A 23,012-nucleotide genomic window follows, 5' to 3' on the forward strand; every position below is an offset into this window, starting at 1 on the left:
GTCTGAATTAGGCTCTGAGATGTGGGAGCATAATCACATTTGACTCGCAGTGTGTGAATTAGAGAAGCAGGTTGTGGATCCTTTCTCCCACATCACATCATTGCGATGCTATATTTGAGACTTCATTTGCATACACACAACACAACTCTTGCATCAGTGTTAAACCTCAAGGAAATGAACATCTAGACAAAGACAAAAAGAGCTCCCAGCTTCCAGATCACATGCCAGGTACAGACATATGTTGTTTAATTCTTCATTGTATATTTTATCATAATGTAAAAATGATGGAATAAATTGCTGGTGACAGTGAATATTGATTGACAATACAAATTATTTAAACGAATGTTACTATAGCAAACATTAAATGCATTTTATGATTCCTTAAGGGTGATGTGTACAATACAAAGCATGTTTCATACACAGGCAATCCAGAACAAACACTGAAGAAAAATCCAGCATTTGAGGGCATTAACAAAAAAATCACAAATACTTCCTCTTAAGCACTGGGACCTGATTTTAATCTGTTTTGGGGTCAAAGTGGAGATTTCAAAGCTGTTTCATCATGAATCATCGGTTTGATTAAATACAATGTTCCCTTTTAATTACTGGATTCTTTATGTTTGTGTTTATTCTCTATTCATTTCATGTTTTGTTTTTTTGTTACTTTTTAATCCAAATGCTGCTGAATATGGAATTTCTTACATTTTTTATAAAAGCTACAGCATCACTCTGTGTGAAAGCGGGTGTTAATGTCTGTGATCTCATATATTGCATCCATGCTCTGGGCTTTTGTGCTCTCGCTCTTTGTGGTCCCAGGCATGGGCAGTTTCTGTGGCAACATGATTTTGAAAATAGCTCCCCTCTCCAACGGCCCACTGCTGTCGCAAGTCTTTGCCGGCTGCAGCCCACTTCTGATGCATGACTCATTCATTGCTCATTATCATCCCACTCTCATTTCATCCTACCCAGGCTCCCCCTGCTTGGATATCTGATGGAGATGGTTGTGTGGAGGCAGAGGGGTGGGGGAGGGCGGGGTGGCAGTTACTATAAAGCTGATGCATCCGTGGTGCGATTGGCTGGTGGTATCCATTTAATCTGCCGTGACTGCTACAGGGTCCGCCCCTGCACTCCTCCCCCTCGCTCTGACCGCCCTGACAGCATCCGTACACAACACTGTGCTGTCTCTGTTCCAGCGAGAATATCAGCTCCGCACAGGGAGGAGAGGATTAGTGCAGCCACTCAGCTCATCTGCATACACGTTCCCAGAGAACCACATGAGCATCCAGGGCTGCACCTCTTTTGTATAAAACCTGGCAGTCCTATCACAGGGGCTGCACTTAATCTACTGTCACTGCTGTGAGAGGATTTAATAAGGACCACTGTTTTTTTTTCTTGTGGACTCTTAAATGATTTCCAGACTCTTTTTTTCTAATTTAAATTTGTTGTCTCTGTTAAACTGGGACGATGCAAGAAATGTTGTTTGACACAGACCTGCTCTGAGCATCAAGGAGTTTTTACTTCATTCTTTTGTACTTTTCTACTGGGTTTTTCCTTCATCTGGTCTGGGAAACAGCAGCACCAGAATGCCATCTAGAGAGTCCTACAAGGTTCACAAGGATGACAAGTCCCTGGTGCAAAAGGCCAAGCGAGAGGCCAATCAGGAGGATATTCTGGCGGCTGCTCTGGGGATGAGGATGGGGCCACAGAAACCTCCAGCTACTTTCTGGCAGCCACTTAAACTATTCGCCTATTCACAGCTCACCTCACTGGTGCGCAGAGCCACACTGAAGGAGAGCGACCGGGCACCCAGATCTGAGAAAGTCCACAACTTCAAGGTGAGACTCAATCAACTTAAGGAACTCTTGTAAGCTGTTGCATCTCTGAAATGTTTCTTTTAATGTCACCATGTGTGGCCAGTGGGCGGCTTCTCATGCTTCTCTTGTGCAAGCTGAAAGCAGGGGAGAAGGGGGGTATTAGTGGGTGGGAGAGAGGATAAATAACAGAGCTGTTTTGGTCTGTCCAGTGAGCTTTTATCAAAAGAAAATCTGTTGGGTGGTCTGTGGACCACTGCTGTTAGTTTGAGCACCAGATGGACAGATTAGGCCGATGGAGAGGGGAAACAGTGGAGGAGTGTATCCCTATTTGGCTCAGGCTCACTCTCCTAGTTTGGCTGGTTAATGGGATGGCAAGCAGGGGGTGAAATATTACCTTCAAGGCTTACAAACTGCTGATGCTCTGCTGCTTTGTTCCCCTGTTTTTGCTGAATGTTACGTTTCAGAGTGTTGTTCCTGAGTTTAAAGCTCCCACCAGCAAGGAGGAGAGGAGAGTTTGTGTAAATTCATAGTAAAGATAATGTTTTTAAGTGTTAATGTACCAACAGTACAATAACATCTTGGCGCTGAAATCAATCTTGTGGTAAAACACCCTGACAATTAAACATGTTGAAGTTTATCTTCTTCCTAATGGTGAAGCTTGAGACGAAAAATATGTTCCAAATGGTTTTGTCTTTCTTGTTTGAATTATAAAATTAGCTGGGGATTGTTGCTAATTAGTTAAAGCAATGCTTCAGTTTGACTTCATGCCCCATCCTCTTAAAGTAAATGCAGTGATCAGCCACATTTTTCTTACTTATGAACAGGCATGACACAGTCAGAGAACACAAAGAGTACTTGATGATACGTGATCATACAAAGTGTTAAATTATAATCCTTAGATTCTGTAAATGTGAAAAGAGATGACACATGACATCACTCCAGGTGATCAGGATATCATTACTGATGTCTAAGGACTTTTCAGGTGACCATCAGTAAATATTTTAAACACAGTGATCACATTCACAGTGGTATATACACCAGAAACTAGCAATTCTATACAAAATGCCTTGCCTGTCTGTGTCTGCTATTGACTTAATGCAGAGGAACAGGGAGAGTTGTGGCTTGCTCTTGTTCCCAGAGGCCTCCCTGATTGGCTGAGCTGTTGTTACCTGGTGGAGAGTGGGAGATGGGGTCGGGGGGGTCCTTTCCTTCATGAGCATGGTGGCCTTCCACTGTTTCCATAGCAAATTTCCCAGACAACCTGCACAAGTGTCAAATCCTACTGCTCCCCCTGCTTGGAGTCACCATTGCACCCACCTCAGTATTGTCAGTTTGAGGGTCTTTTTGAACAACAGTCCTCCTCCACACACACAGATAATCCTCCTCCCCTGCCTCATTTCAGATGGCAGCACCTACGGGTCTTCTGGCCTGCTAAGGAAGAGTATGGAGTGTCTGTGGAGTAAATGGCTGCAACCACCTGCTGTTCTCTGTCTATTCTGTCATTGCTCCTCATCACTAATATCTGTCACTGTCCTCCCTCTCTGTTGTAGGTCCATACCTTTCGAGGGCCTCACTGGTGTGAACACTGTGCCAGCTTCATGTGGGGACTGATGGCCCAGGGGGTCAAATGTGCAGGTACATCTTGTTCTCAGGCTACATCTTGTTCTTATATAAGACACTTTATACACAGCCTTATATAAACTGCTTGATCACGTCACAGCACTCTCTTGCTACATTCATGGTGAACAAAGTGAGCATTATTGAATATAGGTTAGTTGGTTTTCAGTGCATCTGGAGCCAGATTTAATCAGTTTTAATCTAAAATCCCAACAGTAGTTTGTGGATTATGGGTTGTATAACAGAGTGACATGATGGCTCTATAGCTGTGACATAACTAGTATATTACACTATGTTTAAGTCTTATTGCTGACCTACTTTTTTCTTCACTGGGTTTGTGAATATAGTCAGTTCAAACACGCAAGAGTGAGCATTGAGCACTGTCTACAGTGACAGATTATTTCAAAAATCTGACAGTAGCTCATTATTTTTCCAGCAAATAATGGTGAGATTTTTTTCAGCTAATGGCTGAGGATTCCCTCACATCCTCTTGTCATTTATTCCAGTACCAAGGGCCATATACTTCCGTGATTTTAGTGGGTAAACATCAGGTGCAGTATAAACCAGAAAACAGACACAGTATATTCTTATGCATGTGAAAAAAAACAATGTATTTTTAAGATTAGATCTGTACTTTGATGAATGAGTTAATATGAGTCCAATATGAATCCATATTGTGAACACATTTTTTTTAAATCAATTACTCCCTGTAAGATTTTTCAGTTTTTATAAATATTTCTGTACTAATATATAATATTTCTTTACTTTGTGTGATTGATTTAACACACATTCAGTCCTATTACCATCATGTTATATTTTCCCCTCTGCTTGATGAGATTTCTATTTCACTGAAGCTGTTGCAGGAATTCTTCTCCCATCCCAGAACAGTGCTATAATACAGTCTGATCTGTGTCTTTGATGTTTTATTGATGAAACAAAGTGTGTCACATAAATCTGCAGAGCTCTGATATTACTTATTAATGTCTCGATTTTGAAAGCTGACAACAATCGTAATATAGGCACATATGTTTGAAGTCGATCTTTATTGACTCATATATCACCATTCCTCCAGACTCGAACACAGCTAACAGAATCTAGGGCAGCAAAGTCTCACATGATGCTCGAATTTGCATACCAAAAAATGTTCTCCCACCCCCTTTTTCTTTTTGTACGTGTGAACTGTTTTTGGCCGAGTGCCAGGAAGCCAGCCTCTGCTTGTGCTTGTTGTGCCACATTTCCTCATCAGAGTACGCCCCCCAGCCTCATCCCATCATGCCCATGAAGGAAAACAAAGCTGGCATGTCTCTTTAATGAGGAGCAGGGCTCGGAGCATGGGGAAGGAGCTCTGTTTCCATACACATTAAAATTCACCGGCTTCAACCAAAGAGCTGGGTCACGCAGCTCAACCCCTATTTAACTTAAATACTTGGTGGAAAAACCAAAACATCTAACAAATACAAGTGGTGCTTTTTGTTTTCCAGGCAGAGAGAGGCCGGTTTCAACTGGTAACTCTGCTGGTTAGGCACAGTGATAATGTGCTGATTAGAAATTAGCAACCAGCCACAATTAAACCTCTTCTCAGAGCCCTTTAGCCAAAACTGAGCTGCAGCTTCCTCTCCATAGCAACACAGACAGAGCTGACGGTGCAGTAAAGCAGCATCCCCTGTCTCCTGGTTCCTGGTGTCCCTTGGGTCCCTGCCTCACCCTCACCCGCTCCACCTGGGACCCAGGACCATCAATGTGATCACATGGACACCACGAGCTCAGCAGGCTTGTGTCTGATGACAGGATCTCCTCTATTATACTGCCTGTCTCATATCCTTAAGAGAATCATCTCTTAAGGTAATTACATTTCTGCATCAATGCATATAAATGCAGGCTGTGTGAATTTCTCCAGGGACCCATATTAATCAAAATATTGTCTGAGGTCCAGTGGCAGAGGGAGATTTTTATTTAAAATTAAAAAGTAGCGATTCTTCTGAGGGATCAAAATTATATATTTTTTGTTTTTGGAATCAAAAAGCTCATGGCATTTATCAAAAAAAAAAAAAAAACCCTTTCAGAACTTGGAGACAGCTCAAAAGATCTAAGAGCTTGAAGAGCTGCCCCATTTTAGTCTGGGAAACTAGGTCTAGTGTAGCCTGCAGCGCCTCAATTGCTGCTTCCACAGCCATTGTGTGTGAGCTTGGATCTGGAAAAGAATAGAGTGCGCAGCGGTGCCGACTGTCCCTCCTCCAGGCCACAGCGTTTTCAATCTTCCTCTAATTCCCTCCATGTATCTCTGTTACAAAGCAGAGCTGCAGTCTCTCTGTGCATCTGTTCTCCATGGGCTCCTCTGTTCCCGACAAGGTGAATCCTGCCCTGAAACAGCTGTGCCTCTGGCCCTGTCCACTGTTACTGAAGATAACACACAGTGTGGCATACTTACACTGACATCATGACTAATGTGCTATTTAAACATCTAATGAGATGAATTTTATGTCTGAAAAGAAGATTTTAAAAAAAGAAAAAAAGGATGAGAAAGTGTCAAAAAACAGATTTTTTTCATATGGGTAGAAAGAAATCACATTCTTTTTTCCTTGTTATTTAAATTAGAAAAAAATTAAGATTAAGTCTTGCCATCAAGTTATTCATTGTTTTATTTTACAGTTTTTGATATTTGTGATAAATAGATGGCCGTGTAGAGGTGATTTTGGATCTATCCAGTGCTCAAGGTGACTCCAATGCCATGTGTGGTAGTGAGAGAGGAGCTCTCCAGTGGTCTCGTGACATTTAGGTGACAAATATTGATCAAGGGAATTAACACTCCTCTGCAAGCCAAAACACACACAAAGCCATCCGACCTAATCAAAATTAACCTGGCATTGAATGTGAATGTGTGTAAGAGTCATCAGTTCAGAGACAAAACAAATGAACCATGGGAAATCATTCAGTTGACTTTGTTTTATGGTTGACAAATTTTATGGTGTAAATAAAAATTCTACTACACCACTCTTCCTTCTATTATGACTGGTTTTTAAGCTGCAGAATTTTACAAACTAAACCTGCTGTATCTCTTTTTGTAGATTGTGGTTTGAACGTCCACAAACAATGCTCGTCTCTGGTGCCCAATGACTGCAAACCAGACCTGAGACACATCCGTAAAGTCTACAGCTGTGACCTCACGACCCTGGTAAAAGCTTACAATACAGCGCGACCCATGGTGGTGGACATGTGCATACGAGAGATTGAATCCAGAGGTCAGTGTAGGACGTGTGTGTGTGTGTGTGTATGTGTGTCCATGTGTGTAGCTCAGAATAAGAATAATATTCCCTAAAATGTGAATGTAATAAATGCAGTTCAGTTTAAATACTACCTGAATTAATTTTAAGCCAGAACAGCTTTAAAACTAGACTGATTTGCTGACGGTAAAGAACAGCCATAATGATTTGAATTTAATACCTTAAGTATTATGATGATCTGACATAGGTCTGATTGACCAGGTCAGGTTCTATTGATTATCCATAGTCTGAATATTCAAATTTAAGATTTTTATTCTGAACTGTCAGAATTTACCTAATCCATTTTTTTTTTTTTTTTTTACCTCACTTCAATTTTAGATCCAAAAAATGAAAAATTCAACATGAGCAACATGGAAATCAGATAGTTGAATTAACTGATGTGTAATGTGTAAAACCCACAATATGATACTTAATGTCCTGGTTTTTGAATTACAAAACTTTAAATGAGATTCTGGACATTTTACAGGTTTTCAAAGTAAAGTGTTTCAAAGGTAAAAATCAGTAGTATTTAAATTTTAATTATATGCATTCAATTTTGAACCCTCTTTGCTTCGTTAAGACATTTAGTAATTATTCTAGGAAAACCTATTGAGCTCATGTCCTCTCAGGTCAGGGAAAAAGAGTTATTCTGCAAATTATGTATTTTTAGAAAATGTAATTTAAATTTGATTATGTCAACAGCATTGCTGCATTGTTTAGCTGATATCATGCAAAAGAAAAAAAGTCTTTCAAAACAGCCCTTTTAAAATGCCACTTGAAATTAAGCTTATGGATCTTGTTTTACTGTATTTATGATGCTTGTTGTAAAACAGCTTTCCTTTACTTTTATAATAAGTGATCTGCAGTATATACCATGTAGGTCATGGTGTTAAAAGTCAGATTGCATTACTGACTAAGTTAATGTTTTTTGGATGCGGGATTGAGGGGGTTGACTGATGAGTGTGCTAGTAATTGTGAACCTGTAATGAGGAATACATTACTCTGTTTCCTGCTGCCTTTGTTGATTGCATTTCAGTTAAATCATTCAACTATGTAGGAAACTCATTGCTCCCTTATTGTCTGCCCCCTTAATATACATCTGTAGCTAAGTTTGATTTATGTCTTTATTATTTTGCCCAGTGATGCAGAAAACTATCTGCATCTGCCCATGTTGTTCCATTGTGTGACACCATGGACATTTTATCCTTAATTTCTTATGCATATTTAAGAGCTTTTAATGGCATTTCCTAAATTACCTAGGGCGATGCGTGCAGGTGAATTTTTCTACATTACCTGTGACAGCCCTGACGATGTCTGAAAGGTTGTTTGTTTCATGTTTGTTCCTCAAGGACTGAAATCTGAAGGCCTCTACAGAGTATCTGGATTTAGTGATTCAGTGGAAGAAGTCAAGATGGCATTTGACAAAGGTATGTCTTCCTTGTTTTATAGATTTCTGTCAGCTCGAAACATGACAATTGACACTGTGTGCTTACATAATGTTTGCATGAGACACAGAACACATGAGACTAATGAGAAAGTGACACATTAGTGAAGGATTAGTGTCCATCTGGGAGAGCAGATCCTATCCTGATACGTTCCTCTCATGCAGGGTTTCACAGTGTGGGCAGACAGGGGGGGACCTGAGGGGATACAAACGATGGATGTACTCTCACTGCCTTAAACACACAAAAAAAGCTCTTCCATTGTGCTGGGATTCAGTAGTAGACTTAGTGAGAATGAGCCTATCTTGGCCCAGTGCAGTGTGAATTTTAACTATAAGAAAAACCCTGCAGCAGTGAGCTAAACTCTTAGCCAGATCCGCATGTGGGAGATCATCCATGACAGAGTGTCATTCCAGCTCACAGCACTGTGATGTTCAGTCTGCCAGCACAAGTAGGCCATGGCCTGCTCTGGAAAGCATGCATAACCGAGGGAAAGTCAGAATAAAACAGGCCAGGTGGATGATAGCAGCTACTTTGCAAAGATACAGAGCGAAAGTAGATTTTTTTTCCCCACCCACTGGAACACAATCACCTCATTCCTCAATTCACACTGTGACGTGAAAGTGTTGATGTGAGCCATTTTTACAGTGTGACAGTTTTCGTCTTCTTGTCTCCCGTATTCCATCACACGTTCTCACAGCTGGCGAGAAGACAGACATCTCAGTAAACGCCTATGAAGACATCAATATCATCACGGGTGCACTGAAACTGTACCTCAGGGATTTGCCCGTTCCCATCATCTCATACGATGCTTACCCCAGGTTCATCGAGGCTGCAAGTGAGTCACACCTACACAAATTAATCAGAAATACATCTCTTGCTTCTGTTCAGTGTGTGTGACTTTGCTGCACTTACAGCTGGAAAACAGTCACTTACAAGCTTTATATCAATTACCTCATGTGGGCACAAAGTTAGTCACACATTACAGATATTAAATACCTTAGTGTTTTGTCTTTATTTAGCTTTTATTTTACAGAAAAAGCCTATGTTTAATTTCACTGTCATTAAGGAGTTTATAGTGCTGCTGTATTGGGTTGCATTACATTGTTGGCTGTTATTCTGTCTGCCTTCTTGAAACTAACATCACTGTACTATGCTAATGCAACCTTACACAGGTGTCCTCTCAGTCAGTGACATTCAAAAATCAGCTGCCGTACAGTTAAGAGCACAGGGCTCATTTGCATAAGCATTCTTGAGCAGCATGTCGTCCACAGACTTCCTCCCTTAGACTAATGGCTTTTATTACCCCACAGGAAATAACCACATTGATTTCGGATTGTGTCCTTTGAGGTCAGAGAGTGCGTTTTGGCCACTCTAACAGCATGCTCCTTTCCCTTTCTCAGAGCTCACAGACCCAGAAAAGAAGCTGGAAGCTTTCCACGAGGCTCTTGCTCTGCTGCCGCCATCGCACAGTGAAACCCTCAAGTACCTCATGGCACACTTAAAAAGGTGAGCAACCTGGCCAAAGGCTGCAAGAGCTAAGGGACTGTGTGAGGTTTCAGAGAAGGGCTGGTCATGTGTTTTTTTCTTTTTGATGTAGATTAAAGTTTTTGTAATACAGCAGCTCTCACCTTCACTGTGTTCTGCATCTTAACAGAAAGCAGAACTACAGTAAATTTAAATGTGTCAATAAATATAGAAGTGACAGTGAGAGCTTTTGGCTCAAGAATAAAGAATGACTGGTATTCCCCTACAAGTTCTCCAACTCAGGACATTTATTTACTATACTAAACATGTATTATTACATGCATTCCATGGTTTGGTCAGGTTTAGGCATAAAAACTCCTTGGTTAGGTTTAGGAGAAGATCATTTTTTTGGTTCAAATAATTTCTTAAGATTAGAGGACCTTCACCATCATGGTTACAATAATAAACACACGGTTACGATTGTGGAGCAGTCGTGGTTAAAGGAAACAACAATGACTATTGGTTTCAAATGGGACCTCCATCTTAACCTCCTCTTAGTGTAAACTTTGTCACTCTATATACCATGTTGCCGATCTTCTTCCTTTGCTTCCGTCATAATTACCACAGCTGCTAGAAGTCACCAACTGTGGTTCATAATAAGCTCAGACAACCTATGGTCTCAAGTCTTGAATATTCAGCAAACAGGACACATCAGTCTGTCTCAACTTTCAGCTATTATGGGCCAAATTGATTGTATCAGTCAACAGTGTTGCTTTGAGATATTGCGGGGAGTATGTTTAAATTTTTCTGTTAGTCAAAGAGAAGGTCCAAATAAGATATTAGTAACCCTGGGGAGGGTCTTGCTTTTTTAAAAAACATAACGTTCAACCCAACTCTTTCATTTCCAGAATTACTATGTTTCTAACTCTAGTACATATTTGCAGGGTAACACAGAATGAAAAATTCAACCTGATGAACGCAGAGAACCTCGCCATTGTTTTCGGGCCCACCCTCATGCGCGCACCAAACCTGGACGCCATGACAGCACTCAATGACATCCGCTACCAGAGACAGGTGGTGGAGGTGCTCATTAAAAATGAAGATGTGCTCTTCTAAACTCAGATCAGGACTTTTACAGAACAGTTCTTTAATCATTCTTTTGTGTAAAGACTTGAATGACTGTTTGTATTACATTTACTGATACATTTTTTTAAATGCCCTGTGTATGGACTAGTGCTAACCTAACATCTGTCCTCCCGTGTACTGGGTGTGGACAATGAACCTTACACTTGTACGTACTCTACTCTATGTCTCCCCATTTTTGTCGGGGGATTTTCAGAAGCTGATAGACCAGCATGCATGGTGCGAGGTCTTCTTTGCTTTGTAGTTGTAACCCAGCATGTGTTAAAGATCGTGTAGCGCTGTGATTTTGCTTTTGTCTGTTCTGTAGAAGTTATAGTCCACATTCCCAGCTGCCTGCTGCGCAGTTATTTCTGTGAAACATTGAATAGCTGGATGTAAAAATAAGCTACTGATTTTTCGGGGGTAATTTTTATGATGCTGTATTTTTTTATCTGTTTTTATGTAACCTGCAGTTCTTAGTTGAATGAGCCTTTCCTATTAATGTGTACACACTGCATTTGCCTGACCTTAACATTGTTATTGTGTTATAAACAGCATTATTTGCAAATTTAATTTTTTACTGTAATGTTTTTGTACACAACTTGTGCATGATCACTTTAATTTATTAAACCTTACTCTGAGAAATGCATAATGAGTCATCTGAATAAAAGCCTAGATCACATGGTTCGTTATTAAACCTGCATTAACTAATTTTTATGGCCACTTGTGGGCAGCAGAAACAAGATGTTCTGAATCATGTTTCTGACCACCTGGCAATTGTGAATTCATTTACACCTGATTTTGGTCTCCACCAACTCCTGAGGCTTTTTTTAATCCTGTGATCATCTGCTTGCTGTGTCTAGAAACAATTCTTCAAGAGCTCTGAGAACAGTAAAGCTGCAAGCCAAACAACCAAAACAATGAGCTAAAGGACAATAAAAAACCTCCGCAGAGCTGAGAGGAGCTGCAAAGTCGGGTGATGATTCTTTGTTTGTTCATCACCATGAGCAACCCCTCTAACATTTCAAATAACTATTTAATCCATTGTTAATATGAAAAACATTAATTCTAACAGCTTTAATTCAACAGTTTTGTACAGCAAATGTTTCATAGAGGTTAACAGCACATAGTGTAGGCTCTGCCCAGAGATGGTGATGCAGATGTAATGCCTCTGAAATCAGTTGATTTCAATAAGGTCTGGTCCTGGGTCACCCTACACCTCCCCAATATCTGTTCTATTTTTCTTTGCCCTAAAAGATAAGTCTGGCAATATTTTCTATTTGTCGTACGTTCAAAAGTCACATGAAAAGACCAAAACCAATAATGAATTTACCTCAATAACAAATATTGACTGTGTAGCCAGAGCTACAGTTTATTACTCTGCGCTGCCAACCTCCAAACTCCTCAGTGCACCAGCCCCCATTATTACCCTGAACATGGGCACTGTGGTTTATTTTCAGTCAGTACTACATACACCATCCTGCTGCCATAAATACTCACTAGGGTCCCATATGTGTGTTAATCCACTGCTACAAATAGGCCCTAACAAACGCACCATTTATTCCTATAAAACTACACATTAATTTTATCATTTTATAAAGATTTCTGTCTTGTTCTGAGCATGGGGGTTTAGTAAAAAGACAGGATAGAGAAGCTGGTCTTTTTATGGGATTTGCTGACAATACAAAGATATATAACATCAGCCTTATCTTTTAAATCAGAAATAAGAATATACAAGTATCGTTAATGCTGTTTTAGAAAACTGACATGAGCAACATATTTTTTGAGGCTACAAATTGACCCTGGCAGATAAAACTGATAGTCCATTCTGCGTATTCAGAATGACAGGTTATGCCTAAAAGCCACACATCACGTGACTGTACACAAACCCCTCTAATGACACATCAGTCACATTGATTCACTGTGAGATTAAAACTATGCTCACAGTACCTAAGGCTACAGCATTCTTGCACTGGGGAGACTGTTAATTACTGGATATATGTGCAAACAATGTCACATGAAATTTATGCATTTTAGGTTTAATTACCCAAAGGTTATGTCTTTCCAAGCAATTTCCAAGAACCAGCCATGCACAGCCATCAGTGGCTTATTACATGATCATGGTTGCACACTGTTTGAGCTCAAATTAAGCCGTTTGGATAGTATGTTTATTATATGCCACATTTTACATCAAATCTCAGTTGTATCCAACAGTGGATGTAGACATGTGCTAAGACTGGATTATTAAGGACAGACATAATTTTGATGCAACCTCATTTTTTTCTCTGCACCATGTTGTCTGTAGTTTCACGTTCAGCCATTCCCTGTGTTTAGGTTTTTGTGCCTCGATTTTCCCCACAAAGCATCTGAGAAGCAATCACTGCTTGACATGTAATCGCTTGGGTTTTGTGACCACATCACACTGGGTTAATGTAAGCCAAATTCAGACTTGTCTCCGGCGACTGTGTGACAAAATTGGATTTTCATCCAACCGTTTAGCCTCCCCCGCCATTATCAGCAATTTTAAGTATATCATCCCTTCATCTACATTAGGTATTGACTGTGAAAAGGAGGTAAACCACACCAATAAAGCTATCAGGCTTTCTATCTCTCAGTCAGATGCTGTGATGACACCATACTAGAGTCATGTCTGCAAAATGTATTGTGTGGTGAATGTGCCTCATTCACAGTAATGAGACTCAATTCGAAAAGCTTTGATCCATGAGATAACTGACCTTTCTCTGTCGACTGGATGGTAATACTTTCCTCCCTGCATACATCTGACCTGAATACATTTTCGAATGCTTGAAAAATAAAGAAAATATCCAATTCACCCATGTTGAGTATCAGAAATGGAAATGTTTATTGTGTCTAATAGCCAGCTAAGTCTTGATATAATCTTTTGTCTCTCACATAAAACATGCACCAGCGTAGTCATAATAAAAGAGAAATTATGAATGTTGCTCTGCTTGAGTTTTAAATAAGATGTAAATTAACTGAACATTAACAATAAACAGTGTATTTTAACAAACCAGCAGAAATATTTCCAAATATATATAGATAATACATACTTAGCATACATATAGGGTTTAAAATAAAAAAAGTATAGCATTTTCTCATCCAAAGAATAATACCCAGTGTTTAATGTTTCTATATTTATGTTGGAACACAATGTAAAATATATAGTTCAACACACATCATAATCTCTTCTATGAAAAGTCTAATCCTCTTAATCTTCATTGAAGCATAAACGTCCAGTATGTTGTCCAGTTTTCATCCAACCCCTGCAGATATTACATAGATGCTTTCATTCAGATTCAATGAACATTTAATCACTTACAGAGCAGCTATAAACACCCAGCTTAAAGACCTCTAGAGGCTGAAATCGCAGGGTGATGCTTCAAAGTGTTGAGATGAACATTGAACAGAGCATCAAAAGTGTCCGTCTGGGATGAGGTCAGCTGAGCAGATACAATGACGGCTTGTCTCGTGTTACGTGACAGACTTGGAGAAAGGCAAAGCGGTGCTTACATGGTGTGAATTCAGGTGGCCTGAGAGAGAGACACACACACAAAGAGGGGGGAGGAGGAGGTTTGGGACAAATCTCTCTTAATTCAGACATTGCCAAAATGGTCATTTGTTCCTAAGTGAGATGAATGAGGCTTGTGGTTGAGTGACTGGCTGATTGAACGGATTGGGGATGTGAGGAAATTGAAGTTGCCTGACCCATCAGAGGCCTGACAGGGTGGGGTAGAGCAGAGCAAAGAGGGGAGACATGGGTGTAACACCTGGACCCCAGGAAGCACAACGCAGTTTGACAATCTGAGTTATCTAAGATCATTTTTAAATTTATTTTAAAAACTGCATTTCAGAGGCACCATGAAAAGAACCTCAAATTAAGTACAATATATATTTGACATCCTAACTGATAGGCTGCTAAGATGTAACTGCATTTGATTTTCAGGTAACACTTTATTTTGTCCCTTCAAAGACATTTACCAAACCCATTGTAATGTAGTTGTAATCCTTCTTAAGTAGTACAGCAAATTTTAAAATAAATTCTTTGTTGAAAACACACACACACACACACACACACACACACACACACACACACAAACAAAGCAAATACCAGCAAAAGCCAAATAATCAGACAAAAATATTACGTATTCAGACTTACAGTATATTACATAGCACCAACCGAAAAAGAAGTAAAAACAAAAATCTGAACACATTTTCTTGCTGCCCTCTCTTACCCCAGCTTATCTTATCTGGCTACATATTCACCTTCACTGAAACTCTTATCAGGTTACCTAAATGTATTTTATCCTACTTGACTCAAATCTAATCTCAGTGTTTAGGAATTCATGTTTCAGGGATTATTTTACAAATACACATGAATATATCATAAACATACAGCTTCAAGATATTGATATATTTCCCAGGAATACAACCCAACCAATAATGACTTGGAGATTTGTTGTTTTCAGTCTTGCACAGGAGTGCTACTAGGGCAATATCGCAATATGCCAAAAGCCACTGACATACCAAACAGTTCACATTTTCCTTATCAGATAACATCTTACGTATTTAGAAAGATAGACGTTTGAACAAATGATTGTTGGAGATCATGTGATATGATCAAAAGCTCCAGAACAGCTTCTAAATGAATTTTATGATGAGATTTTTTTCAATAATGAACTTGACAGCACTTTATTTTTAAATTCAAGTTTAAGATCCAAAGATTTAAAATGGTACTAAATATGTCATATGTCTCCTAGTGCTGATTTTTCCATGGAACAAACGTGTGTGAAATCATTATTCAATGTGGAAACATCCTTTCAAGGGGCTGAACATGATTATAGGGGCCTTGCAGTTTTCAAGGAAGCATTGATAGTTTATCACTGATATAAGAAAAAAGCGAGGGCAGTGAGCATGTGTTGTCTTTGCACCTCGAGGGTTGTGTGTGGCCAAGTTCACGATGGGATATTTCAGTGGTGGATTACTCCAGGCATGTTGATCTTATAACAGATGACAAAGAATGTGGCCCTCTCAAATGACAAGCATTGGCAGCCAGTCACTCACATCCGCTGTCAGACAATAACAACGAGGTTGCCAGTTGAGAGCCTGGAGTTTGTACAGTAAGTCAATTGCCAGTGCTGAAAGAATGTTTTAGGTGGGTCAAACCTTTTTAATTCTCAAGTGGTCAACGGGCAGCGTGTTGAAGTTGGTTCTTGGTTTTGGATGCCTGGGTTTATTGACAAGAATGAATACTGTATTTTTCTTTTTTCATCTAGTCATTCTAGCAGGTAAGAACTTACCTTAAAACTAAAACTTCAGAACATGTGTGCTGGATTAACTGTGGAAATATGTGCCTATATTTTTTCTACTCTAATTAACTTTTGTTTAAATTGCAAATTGAAGTTACAAAAAGTTAGAAAAGAAAGTACTAAACCCTCTCTTCATTAATTATGTTTAATGAAGCTGCTCCCAGGCCAGTGTAAGCTGATCCAATTCAAACAACAAAACTAATGAGCAAATTTAAATTTGTGCAACCCAGCTCTTTGATTGACAAGGGCACCTGTGCTGTTTTCGTTTTGCCTTTCAACCTTTTGTCTGTTTATCGCCACATGAAGTCACCTGCATAATTATGTTCAGGCGATTCCTTAGTTTACTGAGTTGAATGTCTTGAGAATCATTCAACCATTCAAATAACATATTGCTGTAAAATGACCTTCATTTCAAGGTCAGCTGTAAAATGAAAGGGGATCCCACTCTGGCTTGTGACAGATATACCGTGGAAATAGCATAAGAATATCTCTATTAACACCCCACCCCCACCCTTACGATGGTGCCATCACGTTTAAATGCAGTATTGCCAAATTTAGACCATTTATGCAAATACATATACATTGAGAATTTTTTACCACAGGCCTGTAGGTTTGTGAAAATGTGTTTGAATGAAGTTTGTTTGTGTTTATCTCAGCTGTGTATTCTGAGAAATTCAATATGAAACTTTTTAAAATCACCAATATTTATGTATTTGGTGCCCAGAATTTTCAAAGCTTAACCCCACACATACACTATACATACAACATGTAAAACTGGGAAAGTCAGTCTACTTAAGAAAAACAACAACATAGGCCTACGTACGTGCACATATATTCACAAACATCTTACACCTATAGTACGACACTTGTCACATCTATTTTCAGCTCATATTAAATGAACTCACCTCAAGTATCAGATGTTCTTAAAGGAATATTCTATTTTGGCACAACGTAAACATTTTCCAACACACTGAAGAGACATCTTGAAAAGTAAAGAGTCACTTGTACCCTCCAGTAAAGAGTCATTTCACTGTCTAAATGCTTCCAATGTAAGTAACCAACTGTTAAGTGAACTATTAGCCTGCATCCATAGTGCCTTGTTTGTTTTAGGTGCTGCCTGGGCCTCCTCTGATGAGACAAAGCTGGTCAAAACTCTCTTCACTGGTTACAATAAGGTTGTCCGTCCGGTTAATCACTTCAAGGACCCGGTGGTTGTTACCGTAGGCCTTCAGCTCATCCAGCTCATCAGTGTGGTGAGGTCTCGTGTCCACACACTATCACCCTACCTGCATTAAGATTCACTGTCATCAGCTGTCTAAACACATTTATCTGGATCCACAGGATGAGGTCAACCAGATCGTCAGCAGCAACGTGAGACTGAAACAGGTTTGATTTGATTCATTTGTTTAGTTGTGATATCATAAAGTAAAGACAGTGAACACAGCATCATATTGCAGAGAGTCTCTTTAAAGTGCTATTAAAAATTTGTGAGAAAGGGATGGGCAAAAATACATAATCATGCTCCTAGGTACCACTTTTAAGATTTGAAGAGTGAGAAACAAATACTGATTTGTCATGATAAGTAAAGACAAACATTTGGACTGATCACTAATGAGCTTTTACACTAGTACACTGCACAAATGCAGATCCTGGTCCTGGGATAAACTACAGATAGTTAAATTTAGTATTGTTACGGTGAAAGATATGAGGTGTATCATTCACTAGTGATGTACTTTCCATTGTTCTGCTTGTCTATATCTTTTTTTTCAGCAATGGAAAGATGTAAACTTGCAGTGGAACCCAGAGGATTACGGTGGCATCAAAAAGATCAGAGTTCCCTCCACTGACATTTGGCGGCCTGATCTGGTTCTCTACAACAAGTATGTTATCAGGTTATAGTTGATCCATGTCTCTTTTTTTTTTTTTTTTCCAAAAATCCTTTTATTTTTCATCACAATAAGCTGTACATGACCTAAAACATCCAGACCTCTAGAAACAATCGGCACACCTGTCAGTGATGTTTTGAACCACACTTTTTCCTACGCTCCAGTATGGAGTGTGTGAAAGCTCAGATTTCATCAGGCTAAATCTGTCCTCTGTATTGCAGCCCCCCGTCTCCCCTCCCCCGCTTTTCCCCACACCATATGCTGCATCCTTACACACTGCTGTTTTTCCCTGACAACCAGCTCTGCTGCCACAACAACTTGTGTCATCCTGGGCGCTGGTTGGCTGGGCTGTGCCACAGCGGCAGCAACCCATCCCCAAGGCACTGATGTCCCCCTACGTTAACATTTAACTTATTATCTCCCATGTTGATGCTGCCTCTTGTTTGTCTGTGCCCACAGTGCTGATGGCGACTTTGCCATCGTTCATGAAACCAAAGTGCTGCTGGAGCACACTGGGATGATCACATGGAACCCACCTGCAATCTTCAAGAGCTACTGTGAAATCATTGTGCTGCATTTCCCCTTTGACCTTCAGAACTGCAGTATGAAGCTGGGTACCTGGACCTATGATGGAAACCTGGTTGTCGTCAATCCAGTAATTCCATACAGACCATTTCTTGAGGGGAAACACTTCTATATTTTGGGAAACACACATATTCTCTGTCTTGCTGAGAGCTGCAGTTAGATGACATGGTTGATACCACTTTCATGTCTGTCAATCAAACATGAAGCTAAAAATCGAAGCCCCTTAGCTTAGCTTAGCATAAAGCAACAGAAACAGTAGGAAACAGCTAGCCTGGCTCTGTCTGAAGTTTAAAACAAAATCAACTCATTAATTAACAGATTACACATTCTCTGTTTATTCTGTGTAATCATAAACATGTAAAAACAACAAATTCCCGTTTCTTGCAGAGGTTATGTCCCAGACTATTTTCTGGTGTCAACAACTTTACAGTCAGATTTTTGTACTGAACTTTTTTTTTTTTTTACCATTAGGCAGAGACAGGTTACCTGTTTACATCTGATTTCATTAGATAGAAATATATTACCCTATTTAATAATAGAACCCAAACGTAATTCAGAGTACAAGATCAGCTTGAGGGACATATCACCAGACACCAAAAAAGAGAAAAATATTCAACAAATGTGATGTGTTTAGCACTTAAGATATTAATGATATTATTGTGATTCAATGTGCTTTACATGTGACAAGCTAAGAATAACACAGTACAAATAGACAGAATGTGAAAAATAGAAAGATGCAATCAAAATTCACAAAGAATTTGAATTTAAAATCATTCTTTAATCACCTTCTTTACTGTTTCTCTTCACCAGGACAGTGACCATCCTGACCTGAGTAACTTCATGGAAAGTGGAGAGTGGGTGATGAAGGAGTCCCGTGGCTGGAAGCACTGGGTGTACTATGCCTGCTGCCCAGACACCCCTTACCTGGACATCACCTACCACTTCCTCATGCTGCGGCTCCCACTGTACTTCATCGTCAACGTCATCATCCCCTGCATGCTCTTCTCCTTCCTGACTGGCCTTGTCTTCTATCTTCCCACAGATTCTGGTATGTAATACACCTTCTGTTTCAACATTGTTTCCTTTCACAGGGATATAAGTTAACTGTCAACAGCGAAATTACAACATAAAAGACATAGAGTTCACAATCAATTTCAATGCTTGTCTGATTTTTGCTGACAAAAAAAACAGAAAACATGACATGAAGCAGGACTCACTACAGAGAGAGAGATATTTTAACATTCATTACACACAAGAAAATCCATCCAGGAGGAGGGATTAGATCCATCATCCACTCTCCTAAATCAAATCATATATTTTATATTTTTTGTTGTTGGCACAGGTCTCTTTGATGATTCCATATGTCTTTATGTGCACTAACAATTAATTTTGTCCAGTATAATTTTGTAGGATGGGATAAGTAGCCTGTGGCAGCTAGCCTGGTCAGGGTAACAAAATCCACCTACAAGCACCTGAAAATCTCGCTAATTGACTCATCTTACATCATCGTTGCCTGGAAACTTTACAGTGACAACAAGACTCCAGGAAGTCACTGCACCTGGCCAAAAATTCAAATTAGTAACTTTAACATGGATTACAGTAAATGTCCTCCATATTGAATCCACAGTCACTGCTGAGGTGTCTGTTTCTGTCCAAGTAGTCAGGTTTGATGTGCCATTTATTTATTTATTTGTTCATTTACCAGGTATTATATAGATTAACATAACAAACAGATAAGCAATACAAATTTGCTTTTTTCAATTTTATTTTAAAATCTAGGTTAAAATAGACAAGTGACGGACACACTCACCTTTAATATACCAATGCATACTGTAATGTGTATTAAAACAAGTATGCAAAAACACCACCTGAAGTCATTATGAACAATATCTAAATCAGTTTGTATCATTGCTACAGTTTCCTTATTATCCCTGTTTTTGTGATATTAACTGACATCATGTTGAACAAATCCTTGTCTTCACTGCTGCTCCGTCAGCCTGAGGTGCCCCTGCATTGGCAGCTACAGGAACCACACCGCTTGTGTGCACATCTGGCTGTGTTCCTAGTGTGTAGGTCTGCCTCATTACCCAGGGTCCCTCTGTGCTGTCATGTCTGAAAGCAGGCCTTTGCTTTAATGTATAATACATCACTTGATCCCTGTTTCTGATATGGCTGCTGACAGGATAGTGTGAAGCTGAAGGAGAAGCTGGTGCCAAAAGACTCTCTCTCAGGGATAACTGCTCGTACTGAGCAACAGAAACAACATGTCTTCCCTTTTCCTTGTGTGAAATGGTGTCAGAATCTGTTTGCTTGTTCTATTGTTGGTCTGAGAGAAAAAAAAAAGCTGCCTCTCACTCTTTAAATATGATTTGCTTGTGTGGGAGAACAGTGAGTTATTGTGTTGTTGTGTTAACATTAGAAACAGCTCTCCCTTGTGGCAATGCAATAAGACTGCATGCTGAAGGTAGGAGCTAACATACTGTTTAATGTGGCTGTTCCACATTTTCATTTCATTTTCACAATTACTTCAACATGTCCTTTAAAGTTCAGTGGTAAGAAACATCTATTCATCTCTTCAGTATATGGGACAGAAGTTTAGAAATCTAAATGCCTGTGTTTCCAACCCTTCTGCCCTGTGACATCTCAAAATTAAGTAGAAACCATTTCAGCTGAAGAACTATTTAATTTTGAATGTACTGGGAGGATTATTTGAGTGGTTTTTCAGTCCTCTAAAGGTAATATAATCCAGTAAATAACAAGAGTAAATTAAAGATTACAGGAAGCTCTGAATATAAAAAGTTCAGTTGTGACCCTGGGAACATTAAGGTCCTTTCAGTAGCTCTTTTGAAGCTTTCACATGAGCACAGTCCATCAGTCCAACTGATCAAAATCACATGCAACTAAATGGCCCTTAAGGTGAATGTTTTTTTTCCCTGCAGATTTCTAATCATGTCCTGACCTCCAGGCTTGGAACCACCCGTGTAAATGTTGTTTGATTACAAATATTTGTCATACAACTGCATATTGCATCTTGTGTTGATTTTCAAAAAGTCAGTGAGAAGCAGTGAAGATGGTTTATTGTGTCTCCCAGGTGAGAAGATGACTCTCAGCATCTCCGTCTTGCTGTCTCTGACTGTGTTCCTGCTGGTCATCGTGGAGCTGATCCCCTCTACCTCCAGCGCAGTGCCGCTTATTGGGAAGTACATGCTCTTCACCATGGTCTTTGTCATCGCCTCCATCATCATCACCGTCATCGTCATCAACACCCACCACCGCTCCCCAAGCACTCACACAATGCCAGACTGGGTCCGCAAGGTAAGGACAGAAGAAGGAGTTGAACTAGAAATGAATCCATCACATATCCAAGCTTGGCAAGCTTTGGAAAATTGTTCTTGACCTTTTTTCCTCTGCATTACACTGCCATCTAGTGGTATAAAGACAGAATATTTTTGTTCTGCTCTGATGCTGTATCCTCCTTGACACAGTGCTTTCCTTTATCTTTTTATGGTAGGTTTTTATCGAGACCATTCCCAACATCATGTTCTTTTCAACAATGAAGCGCCCTGGCAAAGAAAAGCAGTCTAAAAGCATCTATGGTGCTGATTTTGACATCTCAGACATTTCTGGTAACCAGACCTCCGCTGTCCCCTACCAGTCACCCATCACCAAGAATCCTGATGTCCGCAGTGCCATTGAAGGAGTCAAATACATTGCAGAAACCATGAAATCAGATGAGGAATCCAACAATGTAATATCTCTCACACAGACAGCGTCTCTAATATGGTTTATTGATGAGTGTTGGTTTCGTGCATGTGACATATTGTCCCTCTTTCTTTCCAGGCTGCTGAGGAGTGGAAGTTTGTTGCCATGGTGTTGGACCATATTCTGTTGTGTGTCTTCATGGCTGTGTGTCTCATCGGTACTTTAGGCGTGTTCGCAGGCCGTCTCATTGAGCTGAGCATGCTCTAAAGGCCTGTGCCTTGTGTTTTACCTGTTGAACCTCTCAGATGTGAATGTAATACCTTTGTTTTTGAAGCTACGCTATGTTGTCCTGCAGCATTCACAGTCTACACTAAGGCGTGTGGAAATCTCTATTTGTTTGCTTTTTGGTGTTTGAAGAGTGCGTCATTTTTTAAAATGTACAAGAACATGTTGTATGCAGAATATTTCAGCATATTTTATGACAGAGCAATGTTGTTTTTTAAGCAATATATGTGTGCAATGTGTTAAATGTTGAATTAGTTCAAAGGACATGTAAGTTTTTGGAATATTGTGCAGTTTTCCTGGACATGTTTATAGGGAACAACTTAATAAAAAGGTTTTGTCCATTTTCAGGGTAACTGATCTGGCTGGAAAACAGTCTTGATTAGTGTGTTGCTGAATCCTTTATTACCCCTTGCCTGATATAGCTGCAGTATGTGACTTTGACAGACTGACCACTTATGTAGCACATTTTTAGATTTGTAAGGGCATAAGGGATCTGTGGAACAAC

At 39.7% G+C, this 23,012-nt stretch overlaps 2 protein-coding genes across 2 annotated transcripts; both read left to right on the top strand.

The window, feature by feature from the left end:
• Nucleotides 1-1,095: 1,095 nt before the first annotated feature.
• Nucleotides 1,096-11,404, top strand: chn1 (chimerin 1). The gene is made up of 7 exons (XM_018675777.2): nt 1,096-1,835; nt 3,365-3,449; nt 6,497-6,670; nt 8,041-8,118; nt 8,834-8,971; nt 9,537-9,642; nt 10,545-11,404. Exons 1-7 carry the CDS (start codon nt 1,584-1,586, stop codon nt 10,714-10,716), a joined length of 1,005 nt encoding a protein of 334 aa, XP_018531293.1. The 5' UTR covers nt 1,096-1,583; the 3' UTR covers nt 10,717-11,404.
• Nucleotides 11,405-15,811: 4,407 nt separating this feature from the next.
• Nucleotides 15,812-22,860, top strand: LOC108882966 (acetylcholine receptor subunit alpha). The gene is made up of 9 exons (XM_018675776.2): nt 15,812-16,028; nt 17,160-17,302; nt 17,391-17,435; nt 17,820-17,929; nt 18,395-18,590; nt 19,331-19,568; nt 21,612-21,835; nt 22,032-22,268; nt 22,361-22,860. The coding sequence occupies exons 1-9, from the start codon at nt 15,986-15,988 to the stop codon at nt 22,487-22,489; spliced, it is 1,365 nt and encodes a 454-aa protein (XP_018531292.1). The 5' UTR covers nt 15,812-15,985; the 3' UTR covers nt 22,490-22,860.
• The last annotated feature ends 152 nt before the right edge of the window (nt 22,861-23,012 follow it).

This window comes from Lates calcarifer, linkage group LG1 (assembly GCF_001640805.2).
Source record: "Lates calcarifer isolate ASB-BC8 linkage group LG1, TLL_Latcal_v3, whole genome shotgun sequence".
In the NCBI taxonomy this organism is placed as follows: Eukaryota; Metazoa; Chordata; class Actinopteri; family Centropomidae; genus Lates; species Lates calcarifer.